General features: G+C 46.7%; 2 protein-coding genes across 5 annotated transcripts in view; both read left to right on the top strand.

Moving 5' to 3' along the window:
* Positions 1 to 6554, top strand: part of Camsap2 (calmodulin regulated spectrin associated protein family member 2) — a 74906-nt gene extending 68352 nt beyond the window's left edge. For 3 of the 4 annotated variants that reach the window (XM_031384038.1, XM_031384035.1, XM_031384041.1), the window contains 3 exons: positions 751 to 866; positions 3164 to 3282; positions 3658 to 6554. In XM_031384038.1, coding sequence (XP_031239898.1) covers positions 751 to 866; positions 3164 to 3282; positions 3658 to 3963 — 541 coding nt within the window. In that variant the 3' untranslated portion in view covers positions 3964 to 6554. The remainder of the gene's footprint in view (positions 1 to 750; positions 867 to 3163; positions 3283 to 3657) is intronic. The other variant, XM_031384030.1, reaches the window with a different exon arrangement.
* A 9103-nt stretch (positions 6555 to 15657) lies between these two features.
* Gpr25 (G protein-coupled receptor 25) lies at positions 15658 to 17921 on the top strand. The gene has a single exon (XM_031384027.1). The coding sequence runs from the start codon at positions 15955 to 15957 to the stop codon at positions 17029 to 17031; it is 1077 nt and encodes a 358-aa protein (XP_031239887.1). The 5' UTR covers positions 15658 to 15954; the 3' UTR covers positions 17032 to 17921.
* Positions 17922 to 19674: the final 1753 nt, after the last annotated feature.

Below are 19674 nucleotides of genomic sequence, written 5' to 3'. Positions count from 1 at the left end.
CAACGTGGTGAAAGGAGAGAAATGATTTCAGCAAGTCACCCTTAAACCTTCTGCATGTCACTGTATGCACATGCACACACATATACACACATACAATATAGTTATTATTATATATAATATATATAATAGTTATTAATTATGTAGTCTATATAATCATATATAGATATATAATATTATATAGTTATAAATGATCTATTTACTTTTCAGTGCTCTTTTAGAATTTGAATTAATATTAATACTTTATAAGCTATAAACACTAATAGTATTTTTATACAAATAGTTGCTAATATGACTAGGATTTAATCGTAGAGAAAAATAAAATCTGTCTTCTCATTGAAGACGACATTAGAATAATCCCAAAGTCACTTACTTATTTGAATGTAACATTTTGGAGCATTTGTATCTAACTCATAGCTATACGGACCCACGTACTCTTTCTCTAGCATATAGACTTGAAAGATCAGTGTCGCCTTGACTTAGAAGACACACATCAAAAAAGAGTGCTTCTGGGGCCCAGGAGCTCAGACTGGACCCTGTCTCACCACTCCGTTGTGCTAGTCACCAGTTTTCATATGGAAACAGTCATTCCAACAGACATTTACAGTGTGCCTACTGTGCCATAAAGATGCCATATTGGCACCACCTCATTTTAAAGCTGTAGTTTGGTTTGGTTGATACTTTCCCATGCATCCGCAGGAGCTCAAAGATGCTTTTTTCTGAAACATAAAATGTAAGATATTCATTGTTTAGGTCAGAGTCTGTAGAAGGCTTCTTATCTCCAAGTCGTTGTGGCAGTCGGAATGGCGAGAAAGACTGGGAAAATGCATCCACAACTTCTTCAGTGGCTTCTGGAACAGAATACACAGGTTAGTGTGAACATTTCAGGGGAGCATGGGGGGGTGGGTACAGGGGTTACAGGGTCACCGTGCGTCACAGACACAGCATGTGGTACAGTAAGGAAAGGGGTCACTCTGAGGTGCGGGCCTTTCAGTGATGCAGCCCCACTGAAGGAGGTGGTGACTCATCCCTGGTGAGTAAGGTAGGGTTCTAAATAAAACTAAAGATGTAACTTAGATGCCACCTGCCCATATTACTGGCCATGTCTGTGTGATAATTTGGGCTCAAAGAAACCTTAGAGAAGTTTCATCAACAAAATATTGTTCCTCATAACTGTGTGAAGGAGATTCTGTTCCATAAGGATGTCGTAACTCTCCATAACATCCAGACTTCAGTTATAACTTAATGAGACCGTCTCAAAATTAAAAAAAGATAAAGCTTACTGGGAAGTGTTTGCCTATTTGCATGAGGAGCTGATCTTAATTCCTAGCACCAAAATAATAATGCTGCTAATGTCAAGGGAATCTAAAGATAAGGGCATTAGATCTAGGAGGTGCCATCCTCACTGTCCCTCTTCCCTCCAGCTCCTCTTCCAGCCTCTGTGGGTGGACAGCACTGAGCAAAGCCAGCTAAAGACACGCAGAGAGCAGGGAGCAGAGGTGGGAGTGAGGAGACGGGCACCTGTGCATGGTGAAGGACCAGGAAAGAAATGGGATGGGGACAGCAGGAGGAGGAGACGGTCCAGTGCACCTGCAGTTTTGTAGAGCTGGATGCCTTACCACGCCTTCAGTAGTCAAGAACCAGTTAGAAACTATATTTACTATCTGGCTTCCCCCTCCCCTCTTTACTCTTTAGCTATGTGGTACAAATTCCTATGGTCAATCTGACTCCTCCCCTCTCCCCCACTTCCCTCCATCCCTCTCCCTCCCTCTCTTCCCCCTCTCTCGATCCTATCTAATTTATTTCATGTGTATGAGTGTTTTGCCCATGTGCATGTCTGCTCTTCACTTGCATACCTGGTGTCTGCATCAGGAAGGTATCAGATCCCCTGGGGCTAGAGTTAGAGATGGTTATGAGCCACTGTGTGGATGCTGGGAATCAAACCCAAGTACTGTGGGAAAGCCAGCGGCCAGCGCCACCTCTGCAGCCCCAGTGTGAGCGACAGCTTAGTGTGAGATTAGACAGTGTTCCCATGGTGCCCCTCTGCCTTTGTAAACGTAAACAGTCTGAACAGCCTGGGAAAAATGGTTCTCTTCATGTTTGTGTGCACGTGCAGAACCAGAAGACTGCTGCTGTGTGTGCTGGTGTTGCCTTTGTATTTTTAAACATGGTCTTACTATGTACCCTGGCTAGCCTTGAACTACCTGTTTTCTAAATACTGGTATTAAAGGCATATGCCACCGCATCCAACTGTGTGTTCTTGAAATGGTTTCATTTGCCTGTCTTCACCTCAGCAATACTTTTTTTTTAATATAGTGTGGGTTCTTGGGGGGGGGGGGGTTGAACTCACATCCTTGTGCTTGCAAGAAAAATGCTGACTGACTGAGCTATCTCCCAAGACTACCTTCTGACTTTTTACAAGCTAAAGCCAAGTATGGTGGCTTCTAACGGTAACCTGAAGAGGGTGGCCATGAGTTTGAGGCCAGCCTGGACTGCATAGTTATTTCCAGGCCAGCCAGGACTTAAAGTAATATGAGTCAGTCTCAAGAAAACTAAAGGAAACTAAGAGTTACTCTTGGGCCCTTTATACTTTAAGCTCACCAGGAAGTAATCTAGCCAGACTGGGAAGATTAAGGAGACAGTGTTAACAGTTACAAGCAATATCTTATTTCTAACACTGCCTTCATGGGACAGCGTCAAAAGCCACAAGAACATCCTCCAAATGTGTCCTGTGTAAATAAAACCATGTTGTACTTGGAGTGTAGCCACACCATAAGAGCTGGACATGGTGGTATGTGCCTTTGATTCCAGCACTTGGGAGGCAGAAGCAGGCAAATCTCTGTGAGTTTGAGGCCAGCCTGGTCTAGCTGAGGAGTTCTATGACAGCCAGGCTATTGGTCCAGCCTGGTGTAGCTGAGGAGTTCTAGGACAGCCAGGCTATTGGTCCAGCCTGGTATAGCTGAGGAGTTCCAGGACAGCCAGGCTATTGGTCCAGCCTGGTGTAGCTGAGGAGTTCCAGGACAGCCAGGCTATTGGTCCAGAAGCAGCTTTCAGTCAGAGCTCAGTACTCACTTGGAGAGTCAGCAGTGTGGCAGTTCCGGCATGGAAAACTGACTTTCTGTCTTGGAAATGTTATTTCTATAACTGTTGTAATTGTTTTCTGCAGGACCAAAGCTTTACAAGGAACCTAGTGCAAAATCCAATAAACACATAATACAGAATGCTTTAGCTCATTGCTGTTTGGCTGGAAAAGTAAATGAAGGTCAGAAGAAAAAAATACTAGAGGTAAGTATATTCTCATGAAAATTACATTTAGGGGCCTTTCCCAACTTACGGACTCTTCTGTATGGAAGGGTGAAGGGGAGATACTGTGTCAGGCCACTAGAGTTGGGCAGCATGAGAAGGGTCTGCACTGATATGTGTCAGTATTAGATGGAGTTACTCTAAGAGTTCTGGAAGACTTACAGGTTTACTTAAAAGCCATGGAGAGACTTTAAAATGTGTCGGTAGCGTACAGTGGCAGAACACCTACTTAGCACGTGTAGGCGATCCCCACTACTGCCAAAATACTAATAGAAAGTTTGGTTTTAGACTGTATATAAACGTTCAGTAAAATGTCACACCTTCACTGTTACCTTGTTTTTGTTTTCTGTTCTAAAGGAAATGGAGAAGTCAGATGCCAACAACTTCTTAATCTTGTTCCGGGATTCAGGCTGCCAGTTCAGGTCTTTGTATACTTACTGCCCAGAAACTGAAGAAATCAATAAACTGACTGGGATAGGTCCTAAATCTATCACTAAAAAGATGATTGAGGGACTTTACAAGTACAATTCTGACAGAAAACAGTTTAGCCACATACCTGCTAAAACTTTATCTGCTAGTGTGGATGCAATTACCATTCATAGCCACTTATGGCAGACCAAAAGACCAGTAACACCCAAAAAACTCTTACCTACTAAAACATAGGAGGCAGGAGTGCTTGCTTCAGAACCTTTGTGGTAAATTTGTACTTCGTCTTTCCTGCCTATAGAAAATCTTTCTAATTGCCAACAAGATTTTTATCAATTAAAACTGGACCTTAACTCTGTTGTTGTGAACAACTGGAATGTAATCACAGTATTTGGAGTGCAGAAGATTCTTACTAGGGGATAAGTCCACGTGATGAAGGAAATGTTTTGATTCACAAACGGAGGTTTGTATGTTACCAGGTTCGCCTGCCTGTGTTAGAGAACTTGAAGCACTGAATTCTCATGGACACAGTGGGACATAAGCTTGAGGTGTGGCTAGATGACAATTATGTGGTTTTTTTTTAACCCTGTACTATGTGTGCACATCTTCAAATGGTTTTGTTGTTGTTGTCTCCTGTTCTCTCTCCTGGGGGTTATTCTAAGCTGCCTTTGTGTTTGTTTTTTGTGGAGATCATGAAAGTAGAAAGTTCCCAGTGAGAAGTAACTTGCACCTTTCATATGATGTTAAGAGAAACACTAGTGTTAGTTTTACAGTAGCCCTCATGTTCTGATGGTGTTACAGCGTTTGCAAAAATCCTTCTAAGTATTTACATTCTGTATTTATTATTCACACAAGTATTAACATTTCTGTATTAGTAAGGAGCTGTTATAAAAGCTGCTACTGGGTTCCCTGCAGACCACACAAGCTAACCCAGAGTATCCTGTAAGAAGCTGCTGATTAAATCAGTACCGTTTCTACACCACTTATGGCCAACTCAGAATAAATTAGATTGTACTTTTAACAACGACAATAACAAACCCCTTTCTATTTCTTTTAAAGTACGTCGCTTTACAAGCTGGCAGAAGTGAGTGACACATGAGTGCTGCCTTTCAGTATGGAGATGTACGGCTTCCTGGGCAGCTCCGGAGGCCTTTATATTTATAACTGATAGAGAAATTATATTTAGAATTTTTAAACATGCACAAAGGGCTACATTTTGATTTGAAAGTAGCTTCATGTTATCTTACTTATACTGGGTTTTCTTTCTTTTTAATCCTTTTCCAGTGGAACAGCTTAGATTAAGGACACACTTGAAATCTCCTCTACACGATCTTTCTTCTTTAGCAAGCATACCAGAGGGTTAGTTGGGGGAAAACTTCATTCTCAGGAAAAGACTTGAATGATTGATTGTGTGACCTTTATGTTTCAGTGTTGTGACAGCGTGTACACTAGTGGGGAAGACATTGTCTCTAAGTGAGAGTAGTTTGTTTTCTTTCATGAGATAGAGATGAAATGTGTACATTTCTCTAATTAAGTTGTTTAGAGCGGGAACTCATGTCTCATGTGATGTATTTACTTATTTAATAAGAAGAATGGAACAGGAAGTCCCCGAGCTGTACTTTTCTATTACAAAGCCTTTAGGTATCAGTGCATCTGGGTTTTCAACATTTTCTCAAATGCTGTCAATATTTTACTGTAATTTATGTTCTTATATTTATGTATATTTGTTAAAACTGTAAAAAAATTTTCACAGATTTTTTTCCAATACCTGTGCAAAATGTATGTGTAGCTCAAAACTATTTGTGATCTACTGCTTGCATGTGAGAGACCAGGATATGTAACTCTTATATTTTAAATGTATACATACTGTGTATATATAAATATTAAAAATGGGGAATTTCACATTTTACCTTTCAGACACCAGTTTTTATCACAATTAGAAGGAAATGGGCAAAGAAAGACAACCTTAGGATAAGACTAGTTTAAAAGTTATAAACAAACTTAATCAAAACAAAGTGAACTATAGACAAAGAAATTTAATAAGCATTTTCTATTACTAACCAAGGTCTTTTCCCTATCAAAGTGGTCTCCTTGCTGCCACCTGAGTATTGAATAAAGAAAAGTCAAATGCAGGACATTGAAAGAACTAATGAACACTGACCTCGCCTGTCTTCGTTCTTACATCTGTATATCCAGCAACTGAGCGGAATGTCTAGTGTCCAAAGGTGTGATGTGAATATTGCCACAAAATTCATTGCTCTCAGTGTAAGATTTTACTTTATTAATGCAAAAGGAATACAGATATATTTCTTTAGTCTGCAGATTTTTTTTATTATGGTGCAGCTTTTTAAATTATGTTTTAGAATTATACAAATGAAGATATGCCATTCCATAAAGTTTGGATATTCCCATCAACCTTACTGAAACACAAGCATTGTCATCGTTGGAGGTCAGATTACCATGGTAACTACTCAGTTAAATTTGCCAAATCCTTGTCATGGTAACCAGTGTGGCCTGTCAACTCCAGCTACTTACCACTTCTAAACAACTTCTAAAGTTTTCCTCTCAGCTTCTCAGTTTTGTTTTAGGAGGACTATTGTTTTTATTTGGCTGCTTAAAGCCAGAGTCCCCTTCTTTGATGTGACTCATGGACACTGTTGGGCAATGTGCAGTGTGTGGCTTGCTCCTGTCCACTCCTGAGCGCTGCAGAGGACCCGTGCGTGCTCTCAGGCTTGCTTGTTCCTGGTACAGTGTAGTTCCCCTTTCATTTGAATAAAAGCATGGCACCAACTGACACTGGTTCTTCAATAAAGTGAGTGTTGTCTTGTCTCATGTTTGGTAATGTTATCTGGACTCAGGAGAATACATCATGAAGTTCTCCTGTCTCTCAGCCTATGTTTAAATTTAGTAATTGAATATTTACCTAAGTAATTTTTAATATTACATAGTGTTTGAATACCTCTTTAGGTGACATTAGAATGTTTTTAAGTTTCTGTGCTTTGCTCAGATAGTATCGACCTCTATGACTCGTAAATGTTTATGTTCCTCATACACAACCACACCACCTCTAGTGAATTGAGAACTGTGAGGTGTGAGTACCACCGCATCTCCAGTGTGGCTCTGAGCCTCTATACACAGTGGCCAGTTCTATACCATTCTCTAGCTTCCACTTGTGCTCAGTTTATTCAAATGAAAGCATGAAAAAAAAACTGATAGCTAAAACAATCCTCATACATAATTATGTGCTCAGGCATTGCATGAGCTCCACTTTTCTGTGAGATGCTCAGTCCTCAATCAAGTGGTTGTGGTGCACATCTTTAATCCCAACACTCAGGCAGCAGAAGGCAGGCTGATCTCTTAAGTTCAAAGCCAGTCTGGTCTACAAATCGAGTTCTAGGATAGCCAGGGCTGCACAGAGAAACCCTGTCTCAGAAAACCAAGAGATAAACAAACAAAAAAGACACTCAGTCCTCAGAGTACAAGTACACTTCCACAACAGTATCCAATATTTTAATTATCCAAAATAAAAACATTTGATCCTAAAAGCTGTATCAGCAGAGAAATGTCCATAAACCACGGCGCTTTCCCTTCCCCTGGCTAATAAATGGGTGAAATTGGCTGGGGTAGAGGAAAATTCCCCACAGCAAACAGGAGCATCTTCATGACTAGCCTCTATACAGAGATAGTGAAGAATAAAATCTGATGAATCAAAGAGCTGCAACGCTATGACTTTGGAACCAGGAATTAGAAAAAAAGAACCTGAAATGAGTGAAATCCCATAGAAATAGTGCTACTTAAAACCAGAGCTGTGCTTTCAGAGCAAGCGTTTCTTTTAAAAAAAAGAAGAAGAAATCCGGTTTGTGGGGTTTGTGTAATTTGATGGAGTTTGGATCGCCTCATGTTTGCACCTTTGGGCACGTAGCTTCCCAAAAGCACCTCAGCACTGCAGTGCCGTGCTTAGACACCCAAACTCCGTGTCACTGCTGCACATGAGCATCTACCAGTGCTTCCTATTTGCGTTAGGAAAGTATAGGAAGGACTGGAGAGATGATGGTCAGTGGTCTGTATGCGACCCTGGTTCTGCGACAGGGGAGCTGATGTAGTCTGGTCTCTAGACACCAAAGTACCTGCCAGGTGGTAAATGAGCCAACCAACCAAAGTTGTCAAAAAAAGTGGCCAGTACAAGTATTTACAATCCTTATCCAAGGAACTGCAAATGAAGACTAAGATCCCGCCTCATGAACTCGCAATGGCTGTCAGTGAAAAGCACATTACAAATGCTAGGCTAGACCCTCCAGAGTCTCTTACTTCTTCCTTTCCTACTAAAGAACCTCGATCCCAGGCAGTAACCAGAACCTACCTAGCATAGTCCTTGTCCTCACTGCCACCGGCTTATGCCAGGCAGAGTTCTGTAGAATGTTTAAAGGTCTCCCTCCACATTCTACTTACGTAAGTACCAGTTTCATCATGTCATCCCACTGGTGAAAACCTTGATGGGCTTGGTAACCATCACTTCCCACAGTGGGCGTTAAAGCCCCACAGGCTCACTGAGCTCACTTTTTTAGCATGGCTGAAACATTGATTTGTAGACACGCCAATATAGAAACCTAAGATACTGCAAGCTATCAAAACTGGCTGGGATTGGGGGGTCGAACACTAAGGACTTCTCTTTATTTTCTCACTCGGCATTGTATTTTGAACTACATAGAGGATTGAGAGCAGAGGTTCTCATCTGTCTGTGCTTGGGACCACAGAATTTTTATTCACCCACATCTTCAGAAACCCTTAAATTTGCTTTGGCCTTTTCACATGGCAGGATGTCACAATCTGCATCTTATCATAGTTACTAGTACAGGATGACTTACCTCTAATACCTGTACCTTGCTTGAGAGGAAGCCACGCTAAGTCCCATTCTCTGTGTTAAGTTCCCCTAGACTACAGCCCTTGCCCAGAAGCCAGAAGCGGCTGTTTATGAACTGAAAGTGACTTGAGAATTGGTTTCATTGAATAGCAGAATCATAGTACTGGGAAGGGTCAGCCCTCTCCCACCCTTGCTAATGAGGCTTACTGTGAATAGCTAGAAATCTTCACTAAAATGTGAAATCACTGAGAAGTGATGACAGGCAGGTAGGTGGGAGGGCAGAACACTTGCCACTAAATGTTACTTCCTTTCCAAACAAAGTCTGGGGGCATTTTTACATTGAGGGATTCCCTATTGTTTGTCTTTACATTTTCTGTTTGTTTAAACCTTTTTTTAAGTCTTTACATTGCCAAAAACACTTCCCTTGAAAGCTCCATTCCTCCCCAGCTATTCAGTTCTGCTCCTACTCTCCTCCCTGACTCCCCCCCCCGACCCCCCCCCCCCGTGCCCTCCAAGGGCCACCAAAGAAATATGGGTAGATCTAGCCCTGGAACAATTATACAGCTTCAAGCCACAAGGCTTTCACATTGACTCATCCCCTAAGCTAGAGCCCAGTGCTTCTGACTCAAGACAGTGTCCATTCCCAGCTACCCCACATTTAGTACCTGAAAGTATCTAAAATAATTGAATATCTAAGATGTTTAATATGAGGGTGATGAGTGTGTGTGTGTGTTCACGAACATGTATGCCAGCCATCTCAGTGCAGAACCAGAGTGGCTACTATAGATTCCCTGTACCCCTCAGTACATGCTCACACCTACAAAGGACCTACCCCAATAGAGGTAGAGGATTCATTCGCAGTTCAAGGTGCATCAATGGTATAGAAACACCAGATAGGGTTCTGCTTGTTTTAACTCGCCCTTGTTTTAACTTCCCTGTCAGCTGCCTGACTTGGCAGAATACAAGCGGTGGTTGCAATCATTCTGTCCATTTCTCTTTATCATCTAACGTTTGGCCCTAAGGGATTCGTCATCAGAGTGACACCAGGTCCTATGAATTGTGGTCAAGCCTTGATTTCTGGATGAGGTGTCTATTGATTCCATACATAATCCATCTGCTGTGTGCAAAGGAAGATCCTCTCCTGGAAGGGAGAAGTAGTACTCCCAGCAGGACAGCCGGGGAGAGGGCACCTCGAGAAGGCAGGACAGCTGGGGAGAGGGCGCCTCGAGAAGGCACCACCAAGCCAGAGAGCAGGCTCATGGCCACCTGTAGCTCTAGTTCCAGGGAGTCCAACACCTGGCCCCTCTGGGCACCAGGCACACATGATACAGAAAGGCATTTTTTTTTATTTATTTATTTTATGTGTATGAGTACACTGTAGCTGTACAGATGGCCATGAGCCATCGTGTGTGGCTGCTGGGAACTGAACTCAGGACTTCTGCCGGCCCTGCTCGCTCTGGCGTAATTCACTGTAGCTGTCTTCAGATACACCAGAAGAGGGCGTCAGATCTCATTACGGGTGGTTGTGAGCCACCATGTGGTTGCTGGGATCCGAACTCAGGACCTTCGGAAGAGCAGTCAGTGCTCTTACCCGCTGAGCCATCTCGCCAGCCCCAGAAAGTCATTCTTTACCCATAAGCCTTGAAAGGCAATGGCCGTAGAACTCGGTGTTCACACCTTATGTGTTAAATGCTATGGTTGATGGCAACCTGAAAGAGAAAGGATTTGTTTTGGGCTCACAGTTTGAGAAGGTGCAGCCCAGTGCAGCCCAAGAGAGTGTGACGGAGTTCACACAGGTTGGAGTGGGGTGGGCCTATACACCTCAAGGTCTTCCCCTACGGCTCTACATCCAGTACCTAAATCCTATGGCCAGAAGGTTCACAGCACTCCAAGACAAGGTCACTAGCTAGAGACCAAGTATGTATGTGTGCCCGTGAGGGACACTTTACATTTCAAACCATAATGCACAATCAAAGAGTAACATTTTAAACTGAAAATGACAACAGCAACAAGTTTAAAACTGTAAGATTAAAAACTTTAAAATAGCTGAGAAAATGTTTGGAAAAAGTATCAGAATTAAATGTGATCGTGATTCATCCTAGTTTATGAAAATTGATAATAAATATATGTGATCATAATAATACATAAGGACATGTCTATCTGAATATCACAAACTATACCAATTAAAAGCCCCCAAACCACTGAAATGTCCGCATTTAATTAAGAATTTAAGATAAAAAAATTCGACTTAGCTGGGCTTGGTTGGTCACACACGCCTTTAATACAGCACTCAGAAGGCAGAAGCAGGCAGATCTCTGTGAGTTCAAGGACAGCCTAGTCTACAGAGCAAGTTCCAGGAAAGTCAGGGCTATACAGAGAAACTGTCTCGAAAAAACAAAAACCAAAACAAACAGAAATTAGGACTTTTGAGGACATCAGACAACAAACTAGGTACATTCTTATGACAAATATGGCTGAAACAGTGTAAAATCTACTTACTTGGAAATTCATTTTTTTTAAACATCCAAACATTAGATAGAGCTCAGGGAACCTCACAGAAGAGTTGGGAGAAGGAAAGAGGATGGGGACTCCACAGGAAGACCAACAGAGTCAACTAACCTGGACCCTTGCGGGTTCCCAGAGCCTGAATCACCAAAGAACAAGCACAGGCTGGACCCAGGCCCCTTGCACATATGTAGCAGATGAGCAGCTTGGTCTTCATGTGGGTCCCTCAACAACTGGAATAGGGGATGTCCCTGAGTCTGTTGTCTGCCTGTGGATCCCTTACTGAGAGCGTGTGTGTGTGTGTGTGTGTGTGTGTGTGTGTGTGTGTGTGTGTGTGTGTAGGGGGATGTTGGTATGGGGAGAGTTGACACACAGAGGGAGACTTCTTAAAAGAGAAGGGGAAGGTGGAGTAGGAGGAGGAATAAGGGAATACTGGGAGGAGAGGAAGAGGCTGATGTTGGATTGTAAATTGAATAATTTTTTTCTAGAAATCTAAAAATAATGGGAGTGTATGGACACTTTATTCTCAGAAACATCCTTCCCTGGATGAAAAAAAAAATCACCAATCTATTAAGTATGATTGTGTATGGTGTCTGCAGTGATGTTTATGTGGCCTGGTAATGAAAAAGGCAAGGACAAACTTTCCTTGATGTTTATTATTTGTACAGGAAAATGAATAGTAGTGTGATGCCTTAAATACAGCCTACATAGGGGCAGAGAGAAAAATCAACTTCCCCAAACAACTGAGGTTAAAGGTTGTACACATTATTCTCTCTTCCTCCAAAACAATGCAGTGCCTGGACAGGGCCAAGTGGCTCCCCCCAGGACAGAGGAAGGAGGCTGTGAGGGACAGTGTCAGAGAAGGCTCTAGGAGTAGGATGGAAAAAGAGCCGGCCACTTCTGCTTAGCCTCTGCGTACCAGTCAAAGGGGCCTTCACCGCGGTTGGCAAAGACGGTACATCAGTTGGCTAACTTGTTTGTAATCCTGTGGTGAGTGCTCCTTGGGGTAAAGAGACAGTCGCTGGCCACTCCTCACAAAGCAGCCTGGGTACTACAGGAGTCCACACTCAGAGCACTGTCCTTGCCTCTGGACTGCTTTCTTCTCTAGACAAGCAGGAGAAGGTCACTGTGTTTGGGCCCCCGGGCAGAGAAAATCCACCTTATGTACTCAACCAGATTTCCCTTGGGTATGAGACTACAGCCAGGAAGCAAGAATCTGTGTTTTTCAGTAAACAACCAACTTCTACTTCCCCTCTGGCCCCTGCTGCCCTCCCCTCTTGGCAGCTGCCCCCAGTCTGCCTTCTCCCCAGGGCGTCTCCATTGTTCATCACTAGCTTTCAGGATTACTCACTCATCACTCTGATCCCTGAGATGCACCCAAGTGCTATGGGTAAAAATGTAGCAGCACAGAGCCTCGCCTCAACTGTCTGGGCTTTGTCCTGCTGGTCTTCCAGGGAAGGAGGCTGCAGCAGCCCCTTGGGCTAACCCGAAGGTAGGCGCAGCTCACCAGCACCATCTGGGTAGAGGACCTTTAGGAGAAAACCTAAGACTAGAAACTGAGGTGCCCACAAAGAGGTTAGATAGGTTTACTCCGCAGCCTCTTTTCCCAGCTTGTGACTGGCATGAGAAATGGTCTTTAAATAAAAACAAAAACAAAACTAACTCTTGGGCTGGCGAGATGGCTCAGCAGGTAAGAGCACTGACTGCTCTTCCAAAGGTCATGAGTTCGGATCCCAACAACCACATGGTGGCTCACAACCACCCGTAATTAGATCTGATGCCCTCTTCTGGTGCGTTTGAAGACAGCTACAGTGAATTACGCCAGAGCGAGTAGGGCCAGCAGAGGTCCTGAGTTCAATTCCTAGCAACCACACACAGGATAGCTCACAACCATCTGTACAGCTACAGTGTACTCATACACATAAAACATAAATAAAGTAAATCTTTAAAAAAAAAATGCCTTTTTAGTGTGTGTGTGCATGAGTGTATACATGGGGGGGGGGGCACGCGTGTGTGGGCAGGCCTGTGTGTTATGGCACCAGTGTGATCAGAAGACAGCTTGGAGAGGTAGGTTCGTTCTACTAGAGGGGCTTGAACTCAGGTCCTCAGGCTTAATGACAAGCCCCTTTACCTACTGAGTCATCTCAGCAGCCCAAGGAAAGAAAACCTCTTGGCAGGAACAGACTAGACAAGAACCCCAGTCCCTACATGGTTGACTTGATGGGTAGGTTTTGCAGGATGGAGTCAGGTGAGAAAGATTAAGAGACCCTTTCCCCTCACAGAAAGGCAATCTGGCTACACCCTCCCTCTCTAGCTTAAAACCCCTACTCTATGAAAACTGGATGTGGACAGAAATTGGAAAACATCTAGCCCTCTATCCCATCTTCCTATTTCCTGCTGGGTGGCTCCATATAAAAAAGGAAAATCAGGAGGGACCCTATGGCACCCAGAACAGTACTGCTTACTGACAATGCCTCTTTCACCCTCAGACTTGTCTAGGTTTGGATCATGAGTGCTGCACCATCCTATGACTCAGTCAGTCAACCTGGGCACACACATAGCTGCCCTTCTGTGCTCTGGCCCCTTAATTACAGAGACAGCTGCGGCACTGTTCCAAAGAAGAAACATCCAGATCTCCCTCCAGTCCTCTCTGTGTGGAGACCCATGCTGTGTCTCTTGACACATCCTCCCTTTTCTGTCCCTACTGCCAATAACTAGTCACCCAGTGGCAGAGCTCTTGCCTAATGAGTGTGAGATCTTACCCCCCTGTAAAGTAAAGTAATAACCACCACCGTGATTTCATTCACAAATACAACAGCCTCCTGTGGAGTCCCTGTGGCTTGCGCCTTCCCCTCGACAACCTACCAGAACCTCTTCAAATTAGACTGGTGCCCAAAGCCTTCAGGATCAGGCCATGGCCTGCCAGTGTCTTCCTGCGTGTCTCAGTATATTTGCTTTTTTTTACCCCCTCCTGGGCTGGCTCATCCTCTCTGCTCTGCCATTCCTTTTGGCCTTTAACTCCTCCCTAGACCCGACCTGAACTATTGCCTGCCCCCACTGCAGGTCTTTTCCCACAGGATGTATGGCTCCTCTTTCTATGCTCTAAGTAGAATTTGTTTCAAACCTGTACCACACTTTGATGGCACGATGGCCGTCGTCACACACACACAGCCTGTGTCTCTCCCCTCCTCAGTAAAGGATCTGAGGTCAAGAATGCATTTCTTGCAATGCAAAGTAAACCAGTGCCTGCTGCATGGAGAGGTCACCACGAGTGGAATGGGAACGAACAAAGCTGACAGTCCCCCCTGGGATTTCCAATGCCAGCTTGCTCAATGCACCAATCCTTCACTCTTGGCGACAATGGGATTGACTGTGGGAAGGCACACCACCCACCGTTAGCATTAGTTTATTAGCACAGCCTATCAGGGAGTGGTGGTGTTGACAACATAGTATAGCTTTGAGAGGAGACAGCAAGTTTCGCTTCACTCACCCTCATCCCCCCGCCTCTGTCTTGCCATTCCGTGCAAGCTCAGACATTCTGCACCCTCTTATCCACAAGCCTTTTCCTTCCCCTCAATTTACAAAAACTCCCAGAGCTCCAGTTTCATGATTTAGCAGAGCAAATCTGTTGGATTGTTAGAGGCCTTTTGAGTCATCTTTTGTATACAGGTTATGCCTCTGTTTGACTTACCAGCAAGATTTTGAAGTATGGGGAAGGAGGAGAAGGGTTAGCCAAGGGGCCTGGCCCTTTTTTGTTGTTGTTGTTGTTTGTTTGTTTTGTTGTTGTTGTTTTTTTCAGACAGGGTTTCTCTATATAGCCCTGGCTGTCCTGGAACTCACTCTGTAGACCAGGCTGGCCTCAAACTCAGAAATCCACCTGCCTCTGCCTCCAAAGCGATAGGATTAAAGGCGTGCTCCACCACTGCCCAGCTGGCCTGGCCCTTTCTAGCAGGGCAACCTGACTACACCTTTCCTCTCTAGCTTAGACCCCTTCCACACACGGCTCCATGAGGCCTGCACCAGGACAGAAGTGGCACTCGAGGTGACACAACCAGTCCTTCATCCCAGGAGGCTAACTAGTCTAAGAACTCTGGTGCCAATTCTTGATCAGGAACCAAGGGAAGCTCCCTCAAACTTCAGACCCCCCTTGCGTGCTACGTGGGAGAGCAGGTTAAAGAAGGAAGCCAAGAGCCCGGCGGTGGTGGCTGCACACGCCTTTAATCCCAGCACTTGGGAGGCAGAGGCAGGTGGATTTCTAAGTTCGAGGCCAGCCTGGTCTACAGAGTGAGTTCCAGGACAGCCAGGGCTAAACAGAGAAACCCTGTCTTGAAAAACCAAAAAAAAAAAAAAAAAAAAAAGAAGGAAGGCAAGGCCTTGTTCTCCTTTAGACGCCCTCATGCCTGGTCTGTCTCCTCCCCTCTAAAAACTAGAACAGAAAATGCTGGGTGAGAATGGAGAACAGGTTAGGGCTCTAAGGCACCCACTGCTACTTGCACCCGATATCAGATTCCCACTCACTTCCCCCCAGATACTAGGCCAAGCACCCAGAAATGATGGGCCACCAACTCTGAGTGGCCACAAGTCTCTCAGCCCTAAGGACATCTCACAATACCAAGGTGTGAAAGCTCCCTCTGCCTTTCCCTTTGGGCCAGCCCCAACTTGGAGGCCACCATTTCCACCACAGAAGCCTGCCCCTCCCAGCCCCACACTCTTCTCACCCTCCACCTTCCTGCTCACCCTATAACTTCGGCCTGGGGTGGCCGGAAGGGTGGTGCTGGGCACCGGCTGTGAAAAGCAAACCCCCTCCTGCTCAGAGAGAACCGCGCTGCGCCAGGGTGCACCCGGGCCCGGTGACCCCGGCCATGCTGTCCACGGAGCCCTGGAGTCCCAGCTGGGGCACGATGTCCTGGGACTATTCGGGCTCGGGCTCCCTGGATCAAATGGAGCTGTGCCCTGCCTGGAACCTGCCTTACGGCCACGCCATCATCCCAGCGCTCTACCTGGCGGCCTTCGCCGTGGGCCTGCCGGGCAACGCCTTCGTGGTGTGGCTGCTGAGCCAGCGGCGCGGGCCGCGGCGGCTGGTGGACACCTTCGTGCTGCACTTGGCGGCCGCCGACCTGGGCTTCGTGCTCACGCTGCCGCTGTGGGCCGCGGCGGAGGCGCGCGGTGGCCTCTGGCCCTTCGGCGACGGCCTGTGCAAAGCCAGCAGCTTCGCGCTGGCGGTCACGCGCTGCGCGGGCGCGCTGCTGCTGGCGGGTCTGAGCGTGGACCGCTACCTGGCCGTGGGCCGGCCGCTGAGCGCGCGCCCGCTGCGGAGCGCGCGCTGCGTGCGAGCCGCGTGCGGCGCCGCCTGGGCTGCGGCGTTCCTGGCCGGTTTGCCCGCCTTGCTCTACCGGGGGCTGCAGCCCAGCCTGGACGGCGCGGGCAGCCAGTGCGCCGAGGAGCCCTGGGATGCGCTCCAGGGTGTCGGGCTGCTGCTGCTGCTGCTGACCTTCGCGCTGCCTCTGGCTATCACCCTGACCTGCTACTGGCGCGTGTCGCGCCGCCTGCCGCGCTTCGGTAGGGCCCGGAGCAACTCGCTGCGCATCATCTTCACCGTGGAGAGCGTTTTCGTGGGCTGCTGGCTGCCCTTCGGCGTCCTGCGTTCCCTCTTCCACCTGGCGCGGCTCCAGGCGCTGCCGCTGCCCTGCTCCCTGCTGCTGGCGCTGCGCTGGGGTCTGGCTGTCGCCACCTGCCTGGCTTTCGTCAACAGCAGTGCGAACCCGGTCATCTACCTCCTGCTGGACCGCTCGTTCCGCGCCCGGGCCAGGTTCGGGCTGTGCACGCGCGCCGGGCGCCAGGTGCGCAGGATCAGCTCGGCCTCGTCGCTCTCTAGGGACTACAGCTCGGTGTTCTGGGGCCGGTCCCCAAAGGCGAACTCTGCCTCGGCCGCTTGGTAGCCTCCCCGGGATGGCGCAGGTGGAACGGAGCTTCAAAGAGAGGAACCATGTGCTTGGAGATGCGCCCGGGGACTTGCCCATCGGCTTTCTCAGAGCTGGCTGCTGAGGCTGGCTGTACTCTCAAACCAACGGGGAAGGATGGGTTTTTTTCTTAATTTTTCTCCAGGGCAAGAAAGGCTGTAGACACCTACCGGGAGAAACAGGTTCACCTAGTAGATGGGAGAGAAGTGGGTTCCGTTCTCTGCTTCATCTGTGTAATTCAGCCCAAACATCCAAACCAAACTCTCAAAGATCCTTCTTGTCCCTGAATATTCTTGCCCCTGCAAAAGCCTTTGTCCTTTGTCCTTTGTCCTTTGGCCTTCTCCTTGTCAGCCCTTTAGCAACACAACCTCAAACACCTCTCCCTCTCCCCCTCCCCCTCCGTCTTCCCTTCCCTCTCCCCCTTTCTCCCTTTCCCCCTCCCCCTCCCCTTCCGTCTTCCCCTCACTCTCCCTCTCCCCCTCCCCCTTCCCTTCCGCCTTCCCCTCACTCTCCCTCTCCTCCTCCCTCTCCCCCTTCTCCTCCTTCTCTCTCATCATCACTATGTTGTCTGTATTGTTCCTCATCCCCAATTCAGATTTTCGTTTTCAAAGGCTCACGAAAGACATGGAAACCAACCCTAGTGTGAGCCTCTCAATTTCGTCCTTCCCACCTGTTGCCTCACCTTGATGTGGCGACCCTTCTCCCCTCTAGAGACGCCTGTGGGACTCGCCCCGAAAGAAGTTCTGGCCTTCCTTCTGAATGCTGGGATCTGAAAATTTTCCTTAGGTGTTCAAATTCTCTCTCACTCAGCCAGGGACCCCAGGTTCTTCTGTGAGCACACATTTCAATAAACACTTTTGTTGGCCCTAGTTGGCAACCGTGTCTTGACTTGAACATCGAGACCGAGATGGGTGTCAAAAGGGTGTGTCACACACAGTCAGACCAAACTGTGCTCAGGAGTTCAGGGTGATGTGAGTGCCAGTTGCACCTGTGAGTGTGGTACTCTCAGGAGGGCAGAGGATGACTTCGTCTCATTCTCTGAAAGGACATCGCACGTCGAGAGAGTGGCAAGATGAAAGGAAAAAATGAGGAAGATGTACAGCATCTGCCTGCCAGGTGTCATTTCAAAGAAGAGATGTGTAATTTTGATTTTTAAATGTGGTCCAGGCTCCTTCCACTCCCCGCCCCCGCCCCAGGTTCTGGGAGCTTTTCCAGTACAAATGTTTAGAATTAACCGTTTCAGACTCTGGTTTAGCCTTTGAGGCTTCCGGAAGGCTTAGACAGTATGTTTTTATTTGAGAGGATTTGGCCTACAGACATTTCGATCAGTGAGGGAAAGGAATTCCCTGATCGGCCTGACAACCAAGTCCCAGCCAGATTGTGGACCGTGGAGTTAGCAGCGCAGACTGATGTTCAGTGCTAGGCTAGGTCCGAAAGTGGGCATTCTCTTGGGCTTAATCTCCTCATCTAGCACCACTGCATTCTCCATAGCATTTGAGACCACTGGTTGGAGTGTACTTAGCATCTTGACCCCATCTTGTAGCTGCTCTTGTCAAAAAGAACATCTCTGCGTGTCCCCATATATGACCTGGGAGCAATAAGGCTTGCAGCCCATGGGTCACCTGGGCCAGCAAGATCTACCTTAGGAGCTTTCAAGTCCAAGAGCCCATCCATATCCTAGTCCTTCCTTTTTTTTTTTTTTTTTTTTTTTTTTTTTTGAAAAGGATTCTTTTTTTCCCCCTGAAGATTTGTTTATTTATTTTATGTATATGAGTACACTGTCAGTCTTCAGACACACTAGAAGAGGGCATCAGATCCCATTACAGATGGTTGTGAGCCACCATGTAGTTTGCTGGGAATTGAACTCAGGACCTCTGGAAGAGCAGTCAGTGCTCTCAACTGATGAGCCATCTCTCCAGCCCAGTCCTTCCTTTCTTTACCACTGCTGCCTGGGGTGATGGCTCGTGCCTTCCAGGACCGGAATGCTGATCTTCATCAATGTATGTGTGGCAAGACCAAAGCTTACAGAGCTGGTGTTGCTCTAGGCTGCTAGGACAGAGCTCCCCTCCAAGTTCATCTCCAGGTTCTCAGCTGAGCTCCCGGAAGACAGACAGAGATAGACAGACAGACAGCTTCCCTAGCCCATGGGAAGTTTTCATGTCCCCTCCTGCAGCGCTTACTGAAACTGACATTTTCACACACACACACACACACACACACACACACACACACCACATAGAGCTATGCACAGTGTGAAGGACAGCTCCCTCTCTTGGCGTGTGGCACTCAATTGGGCTCTGGTGTGCTCCTTGGAAATTGTCCCTCACTCTGTGGAGGATGAGCTCCCACTTCCTGGTGAGGGAGGGAGATGAAGCATGGATGCCAGAGCTAAGAATGGGTTGAGAAGGAAGAGCGATCTAAAATCTTTTAGCAAGCAGTTGGTTGTAGTCATCAAGAACTTTAAAGATGTGCACGGCCCATGCCCTCCACTGCCCACACTCCTTTACCTTATAATCTCTTACTGCTACTTCCTCCTAACTCAACAATCCTAAACAACAGAAGTTGGGCTGGTGAAAAAGAGAAGCTTTTAAAGAGTTCAACCTAGAAGGAAAACCCCTAACT

Source organism: Mastomys coucha, unplaced genomic scaffold, assembly GCF_008632895.1.
Source record: "Mastomys coucha isolate ucsf_1 unplaced genomic scaffold, UCSF_Mcou_1 pScaffold1, whole genome shotgun sequence".
In the NCBI taxonomy this organism is placed as follows: domain Eukaryota; kingdom Metazoa; phylum Chordata; class Mammalia; order Rodentia; family Muridae; genus Mastomys; species Mastomys coucha.
This window is presented reverse-complemented; position numbering and strand designations above follow the sequence as displayed.

Bases quoted from the DNA above. Each gene is read 5' to 3' on its own strand.
- Gpr25 (XM_031384027.1), top strand. From the start codon at position 15,955: ATGCTGTCCACGGAGCCCTGGAGTCCCAGCTGGGGCACGATGTCCTGG.